This window comes from Lepisma saccharinum, chromosome 6, assembly GCF_977018435.1.
Source record: "Lepisma saccharinum chromosome 6, izLepSacc3.1, whole genome shotgun sequence".
NCBI lineage: Eukaryota > Metazoa > Arthropoda > Insecta > Zygentoma > Lepismatidae > Lepisma > Lepisma saccharinum.
The window spans coordinates 30136038-30155609 of NC_139234.1; the positions used below are offsets into that span (position 1 = coordinate 30136038).

The 19572-nt window shown below is 40.6% G+C and overlaps 1 protein-coding gene across 4 annotated transcripts; it reads right to left on the minus strand.

Moving 5' to 3' along the window:
• Positions 1 to 609: 609 nt before the first annotated feature.
• LOC145989291 (uncharacterized) lies at positions 610 to 17660 on the minus strand. Of its 4 annotated transcripts, none has more exons than XM_083124623.1 (2): positions 17511 to 17660; positions 610 to 2193 (listed from the first exon to the last, which is right to left on the minus strand). In XM_083124623.1, exon 2 carries the CDS (start codon positions 2182 to 2184, stop codon positions 730 to 732), a length of 1455 nt encoding a protein of 484 aa, XP_082980749.1. In that variant the 5' UTR covers positions 2185 to 2193; positions 17511 to 17660; the 3' UTR covers positions 610 to 729. The 4 variants fall into 4 exon arrangements, with proteins under 4 accessions (XP_082980749.1, XP_082980748.1, XP_082980750.1 ...); XM_083124622.1 differs by having other exon boundaries at positions 17497 to 17660; XM_083124624.1 differs by lacking the exon at positions 17511 to 17660 and adding an exon at positions 10131 to 10251.
• Positions 17661 to 19572: the final 1912 nt, after the last annotated feature.

Sequence of the window (19572 nt, forward strand, 5' to 3'; positions counted from 1 at the left end):
ATTGAATCTCCCACGCTCGAGGATAATTCGCTCGAATATATAGAATATCAAATATCTTTTTAATGGGACAATAATCGTACAAATATATGCGTAAAAATCCGTCCTGGTAGTTTCAGCCCATAATCATCTATTCATTTTCATACATTGCTATGTGTTGTAGAGATGGACTAAATTACATTTTAACATGAAAATGATGACTATGTTCACTTCAGTTTCAATTTCACTGCGTCTTTCACTTCACGATCCATATTGGAAGGGCCAACACTACAGAAAAATTACGGTTACACGTGAACTACTGGGTTTCGAGCGTATACTGATCGTTTTGCCTGTTCGAGCGAAATTCGCTCGTGACGTCATGGTGATCGAAGAGCTGTCAGTTCTTAACGCTATCTAGCGTCGTTCGTGCGAACTATTTGCCGGTCGAGCAAAAAACGCTCATTGCAGCACTCTAATGAGTACTCCATGCTCTAAAGGTATTTTTTCATTCTACTACTAAATATACTGTATATCACAAGAAGGTTGTATAATCATAAAAGTAGTTATTGATTATTGGTACTCTATTGAATGTATTTTTCGTTCTACAAATATATTTAAATGACGGTTGAAGAATCATAAAATAGCCTTTGATTATGAGTACTCCATGCTCTGATTGTATTTTTCGTTCTATTAAATATTTCTAACGAACGGTTGAAGAATCATAAGAAAAGCAGCACTACGTAGTAACATTTCTCAAGTTAATGGGTGCAAATTTGATCCAAATTCTGAAACTATCTCGCTTACTTGGAGCTCAGGAAATTCTCGCTTCAGAAACTCCAAAGCTTCCTTCTTCTCGTCGTTGACTTGAGCTTCTATAAGGAGTTCCCTTAGAGTCGGGAGGTGTTCCGGGATGAACTCGAAGCACCACCCGTCTAACCGATTCAGATACGCGACATTGAGACGCCGGAGACACTTGCAGTGCTGGATAATCTTCGCGACGCCTTCATCGGTCAATCTCTTGCAGCTCTGCACGCTGAGGTGTTCAAGAGCGGAACAAGTTTCTGCAATGGCTTCGAGGCCCTTGTCGCTCAAGTGGCAGCAGGTGAGAAGGGTTAGCTGCTTCAGACGCCTCATGTCTTGGATCCGGAAGAGTTTCTCAAACGCGTCAGAGCTTAGGAAGTACGCGTTGCTGATCTTCAGCGTCCTGAGGTTTGTAATAAGCGCGATAAGCGGTAGAAAATCCTCCGAAAGCAAGGTCGCGTTTTCGATGCTGAGCGTGTGCAATTTTTTGCATTTGAAGATGCATTCGAAGGTTTTGTCTCCAAGTCCCTCGGCGTCGAACTTCAGCGACAGCAAATTGTCCTTCAAGATGCTAAATATGAGAACGCAGTCGTCGTCCGTCAACACCGGCCGACCTTCCAAAGTGCATCTTGGGACAAGCCTCAGGTCCTGGAGGTGCCTGGAGTTGATGACGGCGGAACTGAGTTCCTGAGAACGGATGAGCTGATTGGAGCCAAGGTTCAGGTACTTTAGACGAGGAAGGGTTGCCAATCTTTGGTAGAATATGCTCGATAATATTTGCGTCCCTTTCAAGTTGATGCATTCCAAGTTGGGAAAATTGTACAGCACGTTCAACATAACGGCCTCCGGAATTTCTTTCGGGTACCCGTCGTTGACCCTGTCGAGTGCAGTACAGAACTTGACAGTAAGGGACTTAAGAGATGTCAAGCAACGGCAAGCCTGTCGTAGAATCACGATGGAGAACGGCACGCAGGCAAGATTCAGTTCTACCAGCTGAGGACACTCCCGGAGTCTCCTGCGGATGAAGTTGATGGGCGCCTTGTTGCCGCTGAACCGAAGTTTTTTCCACAGAGAAGGGTCTTTGGATAACGTGTACCACTTCCTGCAAACCGCTGCCTGCAAACACAGCTCTTTCTCTGTTAAGTTGGAGAAGATGTTGAGCATCACCGCTCGCGGGAGTCTGCTGAAGAGGGAGCTGTCTTTCTTCCCGTAGGACCAGTCCTTGGGCCTCACCCAGAACAAGACGCGGGACGAGATGTTACCTTCCGTCGCAATACCAAAATTACGGGACGAATTGAAATTTAAACTGTAACATCCCGAAAAGCTGCTGGAAGTCACCTGACTAGTTTTGCTTTCGCTGATTCTGGGTCTATCCGCGAGGCAGGGCCATGTCCTTTGCTTTATCATCTTGACGTTCTGAAAGCAGACAGACAGTGATTATGTTGCAACTGTAAGCATTGCTACCAACTTTTAAAATGCTTGTAGATTGCGTTGCATCTTTCATAGTTGAAACCCCTCCGAACTTTTCACATCTATCAACTTCATCTTTTTCGCTTATTTGTTCGTAAAAGCCACACTAATATTCCAAAAAAATATAGCTCTTCAGAATAGCCATATTCAATTCTCATTTCGTACACAGCATCATTTAACTACCAAGTTAGAATAACAAAGGGCCTCACTTCTTAATATTTAGTATTTATTTTTATAGCATATTATTAAAATAGGAGCCATTGTGGTTCAGTCTATAGGGCGTCGACTTCCGGCTGGAGACTCGGGTTCGATTCCCAGGTGCGTATATCTCCAGCACTGCATGGAGTGGCTCTGGGGTTCACCCAGTGCATACCTGGAGGCAACCCTGGGAAGGTAAAACCTATAGAACCGTGGTGTTGACCACATAACATCTAAAAATGGCCGACATTTTGAATATGTGGGTCCCTACATCTACATGCCTCCACGTGTCTTCACGGCATATTTCAATGTACAGGGGGTAGCTTTACCTTTTACTTTTATGATTATACTATATTGTTGTAATGTAGCCATGTAATATGGCGGACGAAAAATTTATTTTTCTCTTTGATGTGGGCGTTCCTAATTCTACTGATATTTTCAAATCTCTCTTTAGACTTAATTTAATGACATTAATACACACAACTTACAGTAATTTAGTGCATCGTTTAGCTTAAAATTCCGCAATAAAAACTTTGAAACATATTAACGGGTTCTGGTGGAACTGGAGAGGAGAGAAGCAAGTCACCAATGTTTTGACAACCCCAACCTTGATCTGAAATGTTCATAGCTACTCGGATGTGACATTTAGCTGCATTTTAGGCACATTTGGCTCCTATGTGGCAACACTGGCTTTCTTCACGGAACAAAAGAGGAAAACATACGAGACCTGCTTCTGCTAAAAGTACTTGAGGGGAAATATCGAAGGCGTGAAGTACGAGAATCCTCCTCCGCGCCTAAGTTGCGGCTGCACTTACTCAGGGGATGATTTAGCTGAGACACATTGGTAAGCGACGAAAGCTCTTCCGTGGCGCTTGGAATGACATACAGCTGCCGATATATTCCAGTTTCAGCCACTTGCCGTGTCTCCGGGCGACGCGAAATAACGCCAATGTTTCACCAACGATAGATGGACTGCTGAGAGAGGCTCTGATTTATGTTAATACGCAGGGAAGGAGAGATGGGGACCATTCTTGGAGAAATTTCAAGAAGCAGTATTTCTTCCTTTCAGAGTGAAAAGATATTACTCACTTTTGGAATTGTTGAAGTTGGGTCTTCCATCTTCTGGAATGAAGGCTAAGTTTTCGTCTCCAGTATTGTTACACTTTGCACTTCACACTATTTCAAAGTAGTTATAGTACAGTGGCGAACACTTAATGTACCCAGGTGCAGCGCGCGCTATCCCTGTCTACGAGGTGGGTGGCTAGTGCCGTTAGAACATTTTGAGCAACATACACGGCAGACAAAGTAATGAAGATGCTTCATCTGATGAAAGAGAAAGAAGAGCTACATTCTCTAAATTAATAAATGATATGCAAACCTCCGTGGCGGAGTGGTTAGAACAGCGCGCTATGACGTTAGGAGTCTCTGGTTTGAATTCCGACCAGGGCACGGGTGTTATATTTGAGCAATCCCTTCACCGATTTCATCATGTCACTCATCCTCAATTTCGCGATTAGCCTAAAGTGGCAGAAAAGCGAAATAAAATAAACCAAACCAATCAATCACTTCCTAAATGAGAAACTGCTTGCGATACACTATTTCTGACTACATCAGTGTATCAAGTGAGAGACAAGCGCTTTAACAATGGTTGTGACTGTATAGAGAAGTGACTTATGGTGTAAGTCTGACCAAAATAAATTTAGTACAAATATACGAGTCGGGGGCGATGCATACATGGAATATGTGTATGGTGGAAAAAAAGTTCTTCCCCATAAGACTTAATGTCAGTAAATGATGCAGGATGGTAGGCAACACACATTGCACCTTTAGGTGATCGGGTGATTCTGTCTGTCTCAAGAGCAACTCGTCTTTCATGCAAAAGCCAACAGCCCCAGGAAATGTAGGAAAGTCACGTGACTTGTCAGGTGGAATGTTGTTCGTCAGAAAATCGCCTCTTCTCAAGCCAAGTCGCAGAACCGAGAAGAGATACACTTCATATGTCAGAAAATGATTCGCCTAAATACGTAGAACGAAACGATAAAATAACTCTCCTTAATTACAAAGGATATTATACTATATGTGCCACGGTAGCTCAGTCGTTAGGGCGGGTGTTTGATGCCATGCGAGAGATCTGGGTTCGATCCCGACGAGGGAGAATCGGGAATTTGTTCACCTGCTCAAGAGGTTCCGGCGCTCACCAACCGTTGTATAAAATGAGTAACTTTGTAACGCATTCTTGAAATGTAGTTTTTTTAAAAAAATTTGAACTGACATTCATAATATTCATTAACGATCTCAATGTTGACTAGAGAATAATTAGTCGTTCTGCTACTTTCAATTCTTCATTAGCATAGTCACCGTAACTCTCTCTCTTAGCCTTCCCGATGGCTCAGTAGTATCGGCGTCGCCTTGTAATCAAGGAGTCCCGGGTTCGATACCCGGTGGAGGCACATCGTGGTTTGGGTCTAACTTTAAACTGTAGATGCAGTCGCGATTAGCCTTACTGTGCATAAAGTGGTCTTAAAACACCAAATAAAACTAAAAATAGAAATCCCCGTAACTCTCTACAAAGCCAGAGAATCCAGGTTCGAAACCTGTCGATGCATTCGTATCATGTTCATCGTCGCGATTACCGCAAAAGGTAAAAATGCGACGCAAAATAACCCAAACAGAAGCTTGAAATCAGCACATAAGGGGGACGAAGTTTGAGCTTATTATCTGAAAGTCACGGAGAGGTGTTACCCTGTTCTGCGGATTTTGATATCTTATTGCGTTCTTATTAAGCTCGCACAATTGGAAATTTTTCGCGCACATAATCGCACATGTATAGCACATATGGCACGCAAAGTCTCGACTCATTCGGCGATTGTCACGAAGGGGGGTATCGAAGCTCTTTTCTTCCCCTCAATGGGAATATATCTTTCTTGCACAGAAGCGACTGTCCTGAGGTAACTTCAAGGCCACGACGAGAAAGTGTTCTACGGAACCAAAACATACGTCTAGTTTGATATGAAAGCTGCGTTCCTCCTCATTGATAACAGGAACACGTGACATCGTCTGCTAGTTTGGTAGATCAGACGCCTCCTTGCTACCCTGCAGTTCAGTGACCTTCGCCCGTAGTTAGCAAGAGTGAATGACTCACCAGATACCTGTTGCTTCTGAGCCTATACAAGAATAGTTATTTCGTTAGTACCTGTAAGTATTGTTTCATCTGCAGTTATATCAGTTAACGTTCGAATAGTTTCCTAATGGTTATGTTATTTATAAATTGGTTCTCGAGAGTGAGCCTTCTATCTATTTGCACGGAGGGATTTTTATACAGCCTGTATATATATTTTTTTCCTGAAACAAGAAGAAATTCGAATACACAAAAAGAGTCGTATAAAATTGGTTAACAAAAATAAACAAGAAAAATAAAACGATAATGTAAATGTTGAAGTACATTATGATAAGAATCGAGTGAATAACATTTTGTCACGGGGCCTCCTGGATGGCGTAGTGATAACGTCGTAGCCTTGTAATCGAGGATCCCGGGTTCGATACATGATGGAGGCACGTAGTGGTTCTTATCCTACTTTAAACTGAAGGTCCAGTACAGATTATCTTATTTGTGCACAAAACAAAATGTAAAAAAAAGAAATTGTCACAGTGCAAGAAAATTTCATGTTCAACCATATGAAACAGAAAATAATAATTTATTCCAGGTTGAAGTTCATATCTGTAGCATCTAACCAACACTAATGTGAATCGCTATATATTTTCTCAGATCCATTTTAATTATACATGTATGATAAAATAACAGAAGTAGAGGAAAGAGAAAGCCACGCGAAACACGGATGCATTCTCCAGAATTTCAAATCTCGTAAAATAAGGTTCTGGGATGGAGTCCCGGGCAGGCATGACTTTCTTATTCTTGCCCTTTTATCTGGTTTATTTGATCATAAATCGTTGTTATGATTTACCTACAGAGGAAAAATAATGATAATAATAGCCAATAACAAACAGAACAATTCGATTAGGGAGGTGTCAAGAAGAAACGAGACTTGCCAGTGTCTCGGTCTCTCGGTTCCTCGAATTGAAAATTATCTCCCGTTCTCGGTCTCGACTAGTTAAATATAGAAATCGAAAATATGTGTTAAGATACATATATTTCATATATTCAGATTTTGTAGGAGATTTCGTGAGAGATGAAATAAGTACTCTTCCATCATGTTTACTTTTATAATTTTTGTTACGTAACATCACTTTTCTTTCCCGTTGGCTGATGGCAACGATAAGGACGAGCCTCCTTAATTATGATTGTGTCAGGTAATTTCGTAATAACTGGCAAAATCCCATATTCATTATCATTTGTTTCATAATTTATCCTATTGTTGTGATTAACCTAAAGTCAAGGAATTAGTTGAAAGGAAAAAATGGACGAGTGATTGTCTCTAATCTTACTTCGTGGTAAATAAAATGACGTGATATAATGATATGAATATGTATTAATAATAATATGCCTAGTCATTCCAAACATTTGTTCCCAATTGATCACACAAAGTATGTTATAATATCCACTAGTATCAGACCTCCGTGGAGGAGTGGTTAGCACAGCGCGTTACTACGGCTTGGGCCCCTGGTTCGAATCTCAGCTTAGTCATGGGTTTTCTTGGTGAGTGTCCCATCATCAATTTTATCATATCATCACTCAGCACTCATGTTCATCGTCACGATTTGCCAAAAGTGAAAGAATAGCCACACTAAATAACAAACATCTAAAACATCCAATCAAATCGAACATCCCCACCGATTTAGTTCTATACCGTACCAAAATCCCATCTTATTACTGCACCTTACTTCATTTAACAGCATCTAAATTGTTTTCCGATTCGAAAACAATTAGAATGTTGTTTGGTGCAGTTGATTGATTGATTGATTTGGTGTTTTAAGTCCACTTTATGCACAGAAAGGCTAATTGAGACTGGACCTACAGTTTAACCACTATGTGCCTCCACCGGGTATCGAACCCGGGACCGATTGATTACAAGGCGACGACGTGGTGCAGTCGATTGTGTATTGTTTCGTTGTTTGGATGTTGTAATTAATATTGCATTAATTAGTATTAGACCAATCGTGACAGAGGGAAGCGAGATCACAAAGGAAGCGAAAAGACAAGGGAGACACCGCGGCTCTCTTTAAAGGTAGCATCCGTAAATGCGACTGAAGTGACTGCAGAATATTAAGGATAAAAGATGTCTCGCTTTTTCCTTTTATTTATGTTTCATTTATGTTACTTCGCTTTTCTTTACCACTTGAGGTAATTGTGTCGGTGAGGAGGAATTATAAACTCGTGAAATGAACGATGGGACAAAAATTATATGCCTTTCCCACGGTTCGAATCTGTGAGCACACAATATTGTCTTATCTTAAATTTTACGGCGAAATATGATAAAAATTTACGGCAAAATATGGTAAAAATTTACGGCCAAATATGGTTTGTCTCAATTTTCGCTCGTCTCTTTTTCAAGGCGTTCTATTGTCTCTCCGATGGCGTAATGGTAACGTCTTCGCCATGTAATCAAAGGCTTCCGAGTTCAATACCAGATAGAGGAACATATGATTCGGATCCCACTTTAATCTGTAGGTCCAGTGCATAAACCGGACTTAAACAACTCATTTTTAATTAGCGTGTGGTCTGTGGTGAGAACTCGATGTAAACCATGATTTCAGTGAACCTCCTTGACATCGACTCTAATATCAGTCAGTATATTTCCTTATGAGTGGCTGTTGTTAAGAAACCAAGTTCCTGACATTTTCTTCTGGAGGCCTCGTAGCACCCAGCTGTTTGTTGTGGCTGGGACATGAGTCATGCGACTCATGCTATCAATACTCAATCCTTGCCTAGAACCCAGATCCACCAGACAAACTTAAGCGAATATTTTGTTATTTGGGTTGCATACACAACAGGCTTTAAGACGTTACGAGATTCTAGGTCTCGTGGGCCCAAGCAATTCTTTCTCTGACTGTACAAACAAAATTAGTGGACTTTTAAGTGAACGGGTAAGACTAGAGTGGTGGGGGTAACACGTGCATTGCTGGAAGTGGCAGGTGACGTGAAATTTGAGTACAAATGTCCAGAGTGCAAGGAGGTGATTTACTATTTACCATGTTACAAACCTTCCACTCACGCTTTATCCAGATTTAAGACTGGCAATTGTGTATTTCTACCTGTTGTATCAAACCTGTGTGAGTCATAAATGATGGTTTATACAAATTAATCGAAAATATTTTGTTACATCAACACATGTGCTAACCACTCCACCACGGGGCCTTAGCAATTCCTGTGTACTTCCTTGATAATTCTCATTTCTTCATTGAATGCTGTAAAGGTAACATTCGTGTATCAAGCAAAGCCTTCCTTCATAGGATTCAACAATTTCGAATTCCAAATGGCTTAGCTTGTTAACAACTAAGGAAGCAGGAATATAAACAGGTATGCACTGGTAGGCTTGACTCACACTTTGCGTTGACTGACCAGACAGCGATCGGGACCCTGATGCCCATGCACCAGTGCTAAAGCGGGCTGACGTCATCTCGCACAGAGCTGGCGGTATACGGTTATCAAGATCACATGTTTCGCTATTTTCTGCTATGCCTTCAGTTAGTATGTACGCAAATTCCACGCTACCTGTCACTTTCATCATCACAGGTGATGGTTCCACCGCTCTTCACTTCACGAATTTTTCTTGTGCGCATGTTCCACGTAACGTTTTATTTCTCCGGAAATTACTTTCTGAACAGCCTGATATTTAGCTTTATCTAAATGCTGTACTATTTTCTGAAGTCTCATTGATGTGGAGCATAATAATCGTGCAAAATTAAATCGTGTACTAGTTGTTGGTTGCGTTCTTTAACTTTTAAACGACAAAAAGTGCATCCCCCCCGATGGAAGATCAACGTGCCTCGTTTTTCTGGAAGTTAGGGAAGACGCTCTTCTAAATATTGCAATCCCTGCCTTGGCTTTGCTTCTGGCCATCTCATTGCCCGAGGGTATCGTTTGTTGGAAATTAAACTCCGAGAAACGCCTGTGGCCTTGCGGAGCGAAAGCACCTCCGTGCCACTGGGTTTCCAATTTCCTAGCTTCTGCGCGATAAACAGCCTCTCATCTCCAGAAGAACGCGACCATCTGCTTCCGGGAAGAAATAAGTGGCTCAAGAGAGATTCTGCTCTACTAAACACTTTTGAAATATGGAACAGGGGGAATATGCAAGATAAGTTCTAATTCTTCAAAATGTTTTGCCAAAAGTCGAAGCAAAATATGCTTTAATTGCTTTGCTCGCATTGAGAACAACGAATCACATTAAACTGATATTGATTGGGTTTTTTTTATGGGCATTTCAGCACATATGCTATTTTGCCGTCACACAATACGGGGTTAAACCCCTTGACTAAAACAAAATTGAGAAGATGACGTAATAAGAAAAAAGAAAACATGCCTGTTAAAGACTTCCTCACTCAATTTTTAAAGCTGAGCATTCAGTCATTGCTTAACACGACTAAACTTTACTAAGGACTAAAACTTCTTACTTAGTTAAAAGCTGAGGTTGTAAATGGGCACTCGGCACATATAAGGACAAACACAGGACAACGCGGCTCCACAGAGGATTATCCTGAGCATTGTTTCGTGCATGTTGCCTACCTACCTCCCCTATCGCGGTTAGACTCGTCCTCAGGAGCTAGCTTGCCTTCTGCGGTCAGACAGCAGGTAATGGTTTCATGTCAGATTTTCATTATAGCGGGTGAGGGGCTGAGCAATTTTCACCCTCTTTGTTGCTTTTCCCTAGTTTACATTTTGATGTTCATCCCCAATTGGGTACAGTTCCCATGGACGTCGTTAGCGGGGGATATTCGGGGAACGCGCCCTGCAATAATATGGAAAAACGTATTATACAGCATTCCGCCCTCAAAATCCAAATGTCACGACGGTTATGCTTCATTCTAAAGACATGCGCTATATCTCTATATAAAAAAATTAAATATTAGACAGCTGGAGCGTGGTGCTGATCACATCATCTCCACAAATGACCGAGATTGAAAATTAACTCTACACCCCGGCCCCGTATGATTTTACGGCTTCTTGCAACGCGAATTTAGAAATTAATTCAAGTGAATTATCTACAATAAGACGTGGCCGCGGTGGCTCAGTCGGTAACGCGTCTGACTACCATGCTAAAGGTCCCGGGTTCGATCCCCGGCCGGTTCAAATCCGGGAACTTTTCTAACTTTGGAAGCGGCCCCGGCGCCCACCCAGCGTCGAATAACATGGGTACCTGGGGGGTAAAGGCGGTCAGGGGCGTGATGCTGATCACATCACCTCCACTCACGACCGGATCATGAAAGTGTGCGGCGTTACCCCCACACCCCCTATACGCCTTCATGGCGTGGTGCTATGCACAGGGGAGCACTTTATCTTTTACCTTTTTAAGGCTGTGACCATTACCATGGACGTCCGCAGGATTTTTGAAGGAAGGGGAAAGCAAGATATTTTTTCAGGGGGGGGGGGCAGAGAAGGCATATTTTCCCCAAAAATATTGATGCGCTCTAAAAAAACACTGCTTTAGTCTGAAATTATCATGTTCCTTCAACACCCTTATAATAATTAACATAAATTACAGTGACTGAAATGAAATTATGTGTGAAATATATACGTACTTTTTAGATGGACATTCATTTTCCAGGCGGGGCGGCCCCCCTCCCTTCCGGACGTCCATGACCATTACCTAACACTTAGTTTTGGCCTTCAGTTTTCTGTGACATCTTACAAAATCTATCTCCTTTGCTGATTTGATTGTAAAGGTATTCTGGCATACCCAGTGACAATTTCTTGTATTTGTTGCTAAGGTATCGTCGTCGCCTTGTGATCAAAGAGTCACAGGAAAAGAATTTGATACCCGGTGGAGACACATAGTGGTTCCCATCATACTTTAAACTGTACAGTTCCGATTAGCCTTGCTGTGCATGAAGTGCAATATATATAATTATTTTTCTGTCACTTTTCCTTGTAGATTGCCACAGAACTTTAAAAGCACGTTATAAACATTATTCGTAAGATATTTTTCAAAATGTGAAAACGACCGTGTTTCAAAACTCGAGGCACGGAAAATGTAGATACGGAAATACATGATACATATTTATCTTTCTGGCAAAATCGAGTTCTCTGCGCTGTGGATTTGGCTTATCAGAGTGCTCCAGATCACTGTTAGTTCGCGCTTCAGCCACAACCCGATAAACGTCGCTCCAGTCGTAATTTTGCAGGGAAACTTCTGGCGTTATCTTGCAGCAGATGTCGCCAGCGCTCCTTTTGCTTCTGTTTCGCGACGCATGCTGGAGTTTGTATTTCTTCAAGGTCCTTTGCTAGGAATTGGTTAATTTGGAAAGTTACGAAATGTTACGGATTTGTTTACGAGAGATAAAAACTGCACCTCGGAACGGCCCGAAGCTGCTCGTTTAAGGCAGAACGAGCGAAAGTCCTTGTATTGTTATTTCATGACTATCTCGGTAGGTACGTACATCCCGACAATGAAGATGAGGAGTGGGGGTGAGGGGTAAGTGCTTCACATTGGATACGAACATAAGACCTCTGGATTTGTGCGTTGCGCTAAAGAGGAATTTTACAACAACCCCATAATATAATCCGACATTACGAACCGGGTATCGAACCTCCCCGATATTGTGGTGGTTAACGTTATCGTCCTGTAATGGAGAAGTGGCTGGTTAGATTCCAGATAGAGAATGAGTGGTTCGGTTTAAACCCAACTATCGTTGTGCCGTCATAGGATTACCTTCGAAGTAAGCGCACTTGTTACTTCCGAATTAAAGTGGGGGGAATTACCTTGAACAACTGATTAAGCTTTTCTCTGTATTCCCGGGAGTCGATGTCAGATCTTTCCGTATGACAGGCTCTGCCCTTTTGGGGAAAATCATTACGACTACATATACAGAGAGGCAGAGGCTTTAGCTGTTGTGAGGCAAGACTCAGTGGCGTTGTTAGAATGGGCTCAAAGGGGGGGGGGGGGTATATGTTCAGAGGGGTAGGGCTCTGCAACGGTGGTAACGGCTGCAAAGGTCCTCTATCTTACTCTATTTGTTCAATTCTCTCCCTCTTTATTTATTCATGTATTTCTTTCTTTCTCTCTCTATTTTCTTTTTGCGTCTAATCTATTTTTCTTTATCTTTTGTACACTTTCTTGCTCTTTTTTCTGTCTCATTCTTTCTACCTCTTTCACCTTGTCACCCTTTCCAAGTTGTTATCTTCCCTGTCTATTTCTTTTTTCCTTGGAACCTCTTTCCTAACAGTCAACCTGAACTTATAACATTTATTCAGGATAGAATTTCCTCTTTCGAGCATTCGTAGCTTCGAAACAAAGAGTCAGATAAGCTCTATTAACCCGTAAGATCGCGCGTATGGGTAAAGCTTACACAGGCGATTATGAAATATATTTTTTTGACCATTTCTAATGAGCGCCTGGAGCCACCCTTCTCAGTACCTTTTCAGTTAACCCTTCGGACTGTCCAGACCTTGAATCGGCTGATACACTTCATTAGTTTCGCTCGCAGGGCCGTAGAAACCCTGCTTGGGTAAATTTCACCCAAACGCACCCTCATGCGTTTCAGTTTGGTATGAGAACATGTTCTTTTCTTCTCATTTTTACCAACTACGTAATACAACAAAAATATTCAAACTCAATAAAACTAGTTTAATCAATAGTGTTTTTTAAAAATTATGTGGTTTAAAACAATTATAATTTGGACTTAAGAAGTAATTTACGCAGCGCGCGTCTTCGCATCCTGGTGGGTGGCGTGCGTATTAGAGTACTTTTTCTCATACTTTTAGCCAAACTCCGTGACAGAGTGGTTATCACAGTGGTTCGAATGCCGGCCTTGGCATGGGTGTTCTTTGCGAGTGTCTCTTCATCAATTCCATCACATCATCACTCACCCTCATGGTTGCGATTAGCCAAAAGTGGCAAAAAAGCTAAGTAAAATAAACCAAATCAATTTCTCATCTTTATCAATGAAAGTATTATTATCCGCACGGTATATAACAATTATAATTCGGACCTAAGAAGTAATTTCGCTTGTGGGTAACCATAGGCGTAGCTAGAACTTTATATTTGGGTGTGAACAAAAAAATGAGGTCTTGTACCTTTTTAATAGCATATTTTGCAACACAATCACTTGGCTCTTTAACTGCACTGATGTTTGTAAAGGAATATAAATTCATTAAATGACAGTGTTGAAAATTTCTGAATATATGTAGTAGAAAAATCAAATTGCAGAAATTACACACACAAATAAAATGTTCATAAATGTTACAAAAAAATACATCAAAATACTCGTCATCTATAACAAGAGATGTCTGTCAAAATGTACAATGTTCTTAAACTCATCAATAACTTCATTTACATCAATAGACGAGGCTTTTTCCTGTTCCACAAATAGCAAGAGCAGGGCTTCCAATCTATCCTGCTTGCGAGTTTCTCTTAATTTAGTTTTAACTTGGGAAAGCTTGGAAACAGCTATCTCTCACACGTGCAGCTTGTGACAGGTATAGAAGAAAAGCGCTGTTGTATAGAGTAGAATGCAGTAAATATTTTCTTTCTCCAATGACATCAAAATATCGAAAAACTACAGACACTCGTTTCATCAGCGATAATGCACACGTTTGTACCAAGTAATGACATTTTTAACTTCTTACAAACTGCCGCTTATTTTCTCTCTTATTGAAATATCTGTCTTTAATTCTCTTTGGTAAAGCAGCCCATTAGGGTGTGCCACCCCGTAGCTACGCCTATATAGGTAACATTTACCCAGCTAGCGTTTAAAGTTATTTGACTTAGTGACTTATACTCTGTGAAAGTTCTCTGACTCTGAAGGAGACCGCATAGTACACCCTGGACTGCATTTCGCAGACTAACGAGGCTCTGGCGTCTGGAACCATGGCCAGTATAATCATCCATGTGACTTGTGTTGTGTTTCTCCGTAGCTAGATATATTGGCATCTTAGGCAGGATTATAGTTTGCCCTCCCCCCTACCAAGCACCGGCATTTTATGTGCGTCCTTCGATATTTTCTTCTAATGTCATGGTTTCTGATTTACATCCTACAAATTTTGAAATGAGAAAACATAGAAAAACTTATTTGAAAAAATCATAGGTTATATTTGAAGATTCATAGTTTGCATTTCTGATCTTAAAAAATGTTTAGCATATTTAAGGATATTTCAGTCATGTCTTAGTGTCTGTTAAAAACGTACCATTACTACTACTATTGGAAACAGTAAAATTCCAGCTGTGTGGATTCCACTAGAACATAAGGCTACAAGTAAAACAAGGAAGAAAGGTTAAGAATAACATTAAAAATAAATAGTACAGTGTACAATATGTTCTCAGTAGAAAAAGTTTTAATTTAAAATCATTCAACTCTGCTTAAAAAAATAACATCGAAATAAACTAATTACTAAATATTCATAAAACTCGACTGATATCTCAGAAAAATAGCTTTGAATAGCTTCCTAGGCTTCAGTTACTTTAGCTGTCCATATATGTTTGTGATCGTTCCTTCATATTATCACCCTTTTATCCTCAGCTTCTCAATTAGCCAAAAGTAGCGGAAACGTAAATTTAAAAAAAAATATTGTCTTATTCTTGTCTAGGGGATACCGATACTTGTTCTTCGAGGACGAAACCGAGGTTTACAATTCGAGACGAGGCCTCTTCACACACCAGGCCACCCCTACATGGCCGGACTCCCTGGAACTTCCCTTGACTCGTTACGGCCCTGTCTCGTTAAAATCAATCAGATAAAGGATGGAGAGGAAGCGGCCAATGATTACTTTGGGAAAGGAAAACAGAACAGACGGGAAGACTCGAGTTTCACAAACAAACCGAAGCAGCTGAGGGAAGTAATCTGTTCCGGCCGAGATCAGGTCATGAATACGCCATACTTCCCAAACAGTCCCCCCTCTCCCGACGGGATCCTAATGCCCGGAGACGAGCGGGCTGCTCTCTCCTGTATAAACAATTGATCTTCGCTCTGAATTTTCCATAAGAGGAAATCAATAGGCTTAGGGGAAATATATTTTAAAGACGAACTGTCTACGGCGATTTCTGTGGAATGACATCTCTTGACTTGATTCCACATGAAGTTCGATGGATTGATAACGAAGGCAAGGGATATTTAGAGGCACTAAGAATCTCTAAAATAGGGAGTGATCATCAACTTATGTCTATTTTCTTTAGCAGTTTCATTGGCCTCCCCGGTGGCGTAGTGGTAACGTCTTCGTCTTGTAATCAAGGGGTCTCGGGTTTGATACCTGGTGGAGGGCCACAGTGGTTCGAATCCCAATTTTAACTATAAGTTCAGTCTCGATTAGCCTATCTGTGTATAAAGTGGACTAAAAACAAATCAAAATATATGTTGCAAACATTTATTTAGGCTGGCATTACGATTTTTCACTAAATATTTTTCTCACTTTCCTGTAGTAAATGTTCTAATATCCTGATAAATGTTCCGAAATTATGAAGTTATTGACATGAAGTTAATGCACAATACCTGAAGATGGTAAGTTTACAGGGACATGGTCCTACTTCTTGCAGGATTGAATTACTTAATATTTTCGGGACATTGGCAACCTTTTGTAATATCCAATATGGCATTCTATCTAGGGTTGATCTGATTGATAGATTGAGATAAAAAAAATGCTGGGTGACTCAGCACTGAGGCTACTTGAACCAGCGCGATGTATTGGGACAAGAGAAGGACAGGTCTTAAATAAAACAACCTCCATATAATGAGTTTTGAGACATTCCTTACCAAGATTGATAGAAATGAAATATCTGAGTACTGAAATTACCATGCATATGCTGAAATTGAAGCTGTAAATTGCCAGTCAGATCACAGCAGGGCAACGCACAGTCCCACAGAGGATTATGTTGGCTTTGATTCCAGGCACCAGAGCCTCGTTGGCATGCAAGGCTGCAGTTACCGGGTTGCACTGCGTGGAAGAGAGATTGACTTATCCACCTCATGCCATTCATGATTGTCCGTGGTGACATAATTTAACAATTAAAAAAATGTTAGGATTCTTCTCCTTGAGGTTCGAAATGAATAAAACGACACACAAATATGAGTAGGGACGACTGAGGGAGGGAAGGAGGGGATAATTTCTGAAGATGCAGAGAATTCTAAATACTTTTCAATTTGTTATTTCGATTTTTTAAAATTTAGCGCCGCTTTTATGCCAATTTTGGCTAATCGCGACGATGAGGATAGAATGATAGAATGAAATTGATGAAGGAACACTCAGAAAGGACACCCATGCCGGGATTAGAACTCGGTACCCCCGCCGCCGCTATGCTAACCGCTCAGGCCCGCAGGTCGGCTAAATGGTATACGAGAACGGAATAACGAGCATGGCTTGATTTCTCCATAAGTGTGCGGACTGGTCGCTGGTCATCACTAGCATCGTAGGGGAGCTTTCAGAGCGAAGCGACGGGCTACGGCCAACACGCAACACGGAGGTTTCACATCAAAGCGACAAGCGAAACTAGTCTCTTCAGTGTATAAGAGAGCATTCAATGCGCATGCTCGATCAACTGATACATACAATATACACTGTTGAAAAAAAAGTCACAGTCCCAGTGAATCGCAAGGGACATGGGATACGTGCACTTTGTCTCTGCGGTACGAAAGGTTTCATTTATTTCTAAAGTTTCGTTCCCAAGTGACAAGCTGGGTCTCACTTCTCTGGAAGTTTCATAACTTTTAAGAGAACCTAAAATTATTTAAAATCTTATCTGTACCAGTCCATACATACCTTGTTGGACCTTTCCGAAATAGTGCTACACCTCCGAGATAAAGGAATTTATGGTTTAAAACCTATATGTGAATAGGTGTGAAGGCATTTCTACCTTGCACTCTACACAACACACATAATCTTCATTAGAATCAGGAGTGACCTGTGACCTGAATATAACCTAAACAGCGAATAAACTTCTTAGACAATACCTTAAGTCTTTTACCACAAAGTTTATGAAGAATAAACTGTCGCAGATCTTCGGATGGAATTGCTTTAAAAAAAGTTACTTCAATACGTAATTGTCTCTTGTTCTTGTCCTTGCGAGGGCTGTTCCAGTTCTAGCAAGGATCTGTTTCCCTCTCAACCATGGACGTTGATGCAGCGCCCTCATGTTGCCATGGTTATCCCAAACACAATGGTAACTTTGTTTATTTGTTGGATATCAACTTTTGCTCTTGGGGGAATGCCGTAGAAGGGGGGATTGTCATCCATTGTTCTACACAGGAACAATAATAACAGTAATAAGAAAACAAGCTTTAAAATAATGTAAAATTATACTAATACCATTCTAAAATATTCATTGTTTCATTGCTTGCTGTTGTGAATTTTCATTTTTCGCGAATTATAGCATTGTGCAACACACTTAGCCGTTTCTTTTATGTGTAGAATTATGTCATGCCTTGTTAACCCGCCATAGTTGTGGAAGAGCGCTTGTATACGTGTGTGGACTGGAGAGCGAGCAGCTGTACTGTGACAGTGTAAGAAGTAACGTTACGTAAAAGAGGGAGTGAGCGCAACAGGAGGCTTCGTCGGTTGCGTCCGCGCAGTGAAAAACTATCATCTCATTTGCGCTCAGCGGTTATACTCCCCTACAGTATTCTTTATCTCTCAACGCAAATATTGTGTGCAAATATTTTGCAAAATGTTCAGTAGCTGTTAGTGTTTGTTGTGTGTGTTTGTGTTTTTTAAAGAGTGGAATTAAAGTTTCACAGAATATTTCACCCAAGGTTCATGATGGGTTAAAACAAGGAGATGCATTATCTCCATTGCTCTTTAATTTTGCCTTAGAATATGCTGTTAGGAAGGTAAAAGAAACTAAAGAAGGACTAAAATTAAATGGTGTGACTCAGTTGTTAGCATATGCAGATGATGTAGACTTACTGGGGGATGATGTGAATACAATTAAGAATAATGCTAAAATATTTTTCAAAACTGCTAAAGAGATAGGTTTGGAAGTTAACAAAGAGAAAACGAAATATATGCTTACAGGCCGAAACCAAGTGTTAGGTAATAATCAAAATCTAATTATTGATAACAACTCGTTTGAACCAGTTTCCAAATTCAAATACTTAGGAGTAATATTAACAAATGAAAATTATATTAAAGAGGAAATAAAAAGTAGGCTTAATTCAGGAAATGCATGTTACTTCTCTCTTCATAACCTTTTGTCTTCTCGTTTAATATCTAAGAAACTAAAAGTTAAAATATTCAAAACCGTAGGGGAAAGTGGGGGAATTGCGACCACCTAAGGGAGATTTTAAAAATCTCAAAAACTGTACGCAGTAAAACAAAAAGAAAATGTGGGCCTGAAAAAGCAATGTTTGTAGTACATCTCTGCGTATTACTTTGCTCCTTGTCACTAATAGTTATCTCTGTAAACGTAAAAAAGTAACAATGTGCGTGTGAGCGCAATTGCCCTATTAGTAGGGTAATGACACTCAGTACTCATCCTAACAGTAAATCAATGCCATTTTTGTACTATACAGAAACTATATCTTTAAGTACTTATATTTATTAATATGCAGATACAAATTAAATTGAGCACAATTTTGCACAAAAATGCACACATAAGACGCTTATTATGAGAAACGTCTTTGCACCCTTCATGTTCTCATCACAAACAGCGTGAGCGTCATTACCAGATTGGTGCCATATTATGTTCTTTGTTTCTCGTCTCATGAAGAACCTCAAATGTTTACTTTATAATAATTAAGAAATAAACAGGAGATACTATTATTATATCTGTAAAATTTTCAAGACTCTAGCTTAAACGTTCCGTCTACTTACCTTGCACTTTTTTCCTTCCCAATTTTATAACATATGACAAATTCGTTTTTCGCACCCTGCTTCTTACAAGTCAACTCCACATGTGCAGTCTTTTGTTTGGTGCCTCGTAGTACTGGGTTCTAGATGTTAGCACGGGTTACTCTTCAATAACACCCTCCGTAACGACTGCAGAGGGGTGAGCGCCATTGCCCGCTGAGCGCCATTACCCCACCTTCCCC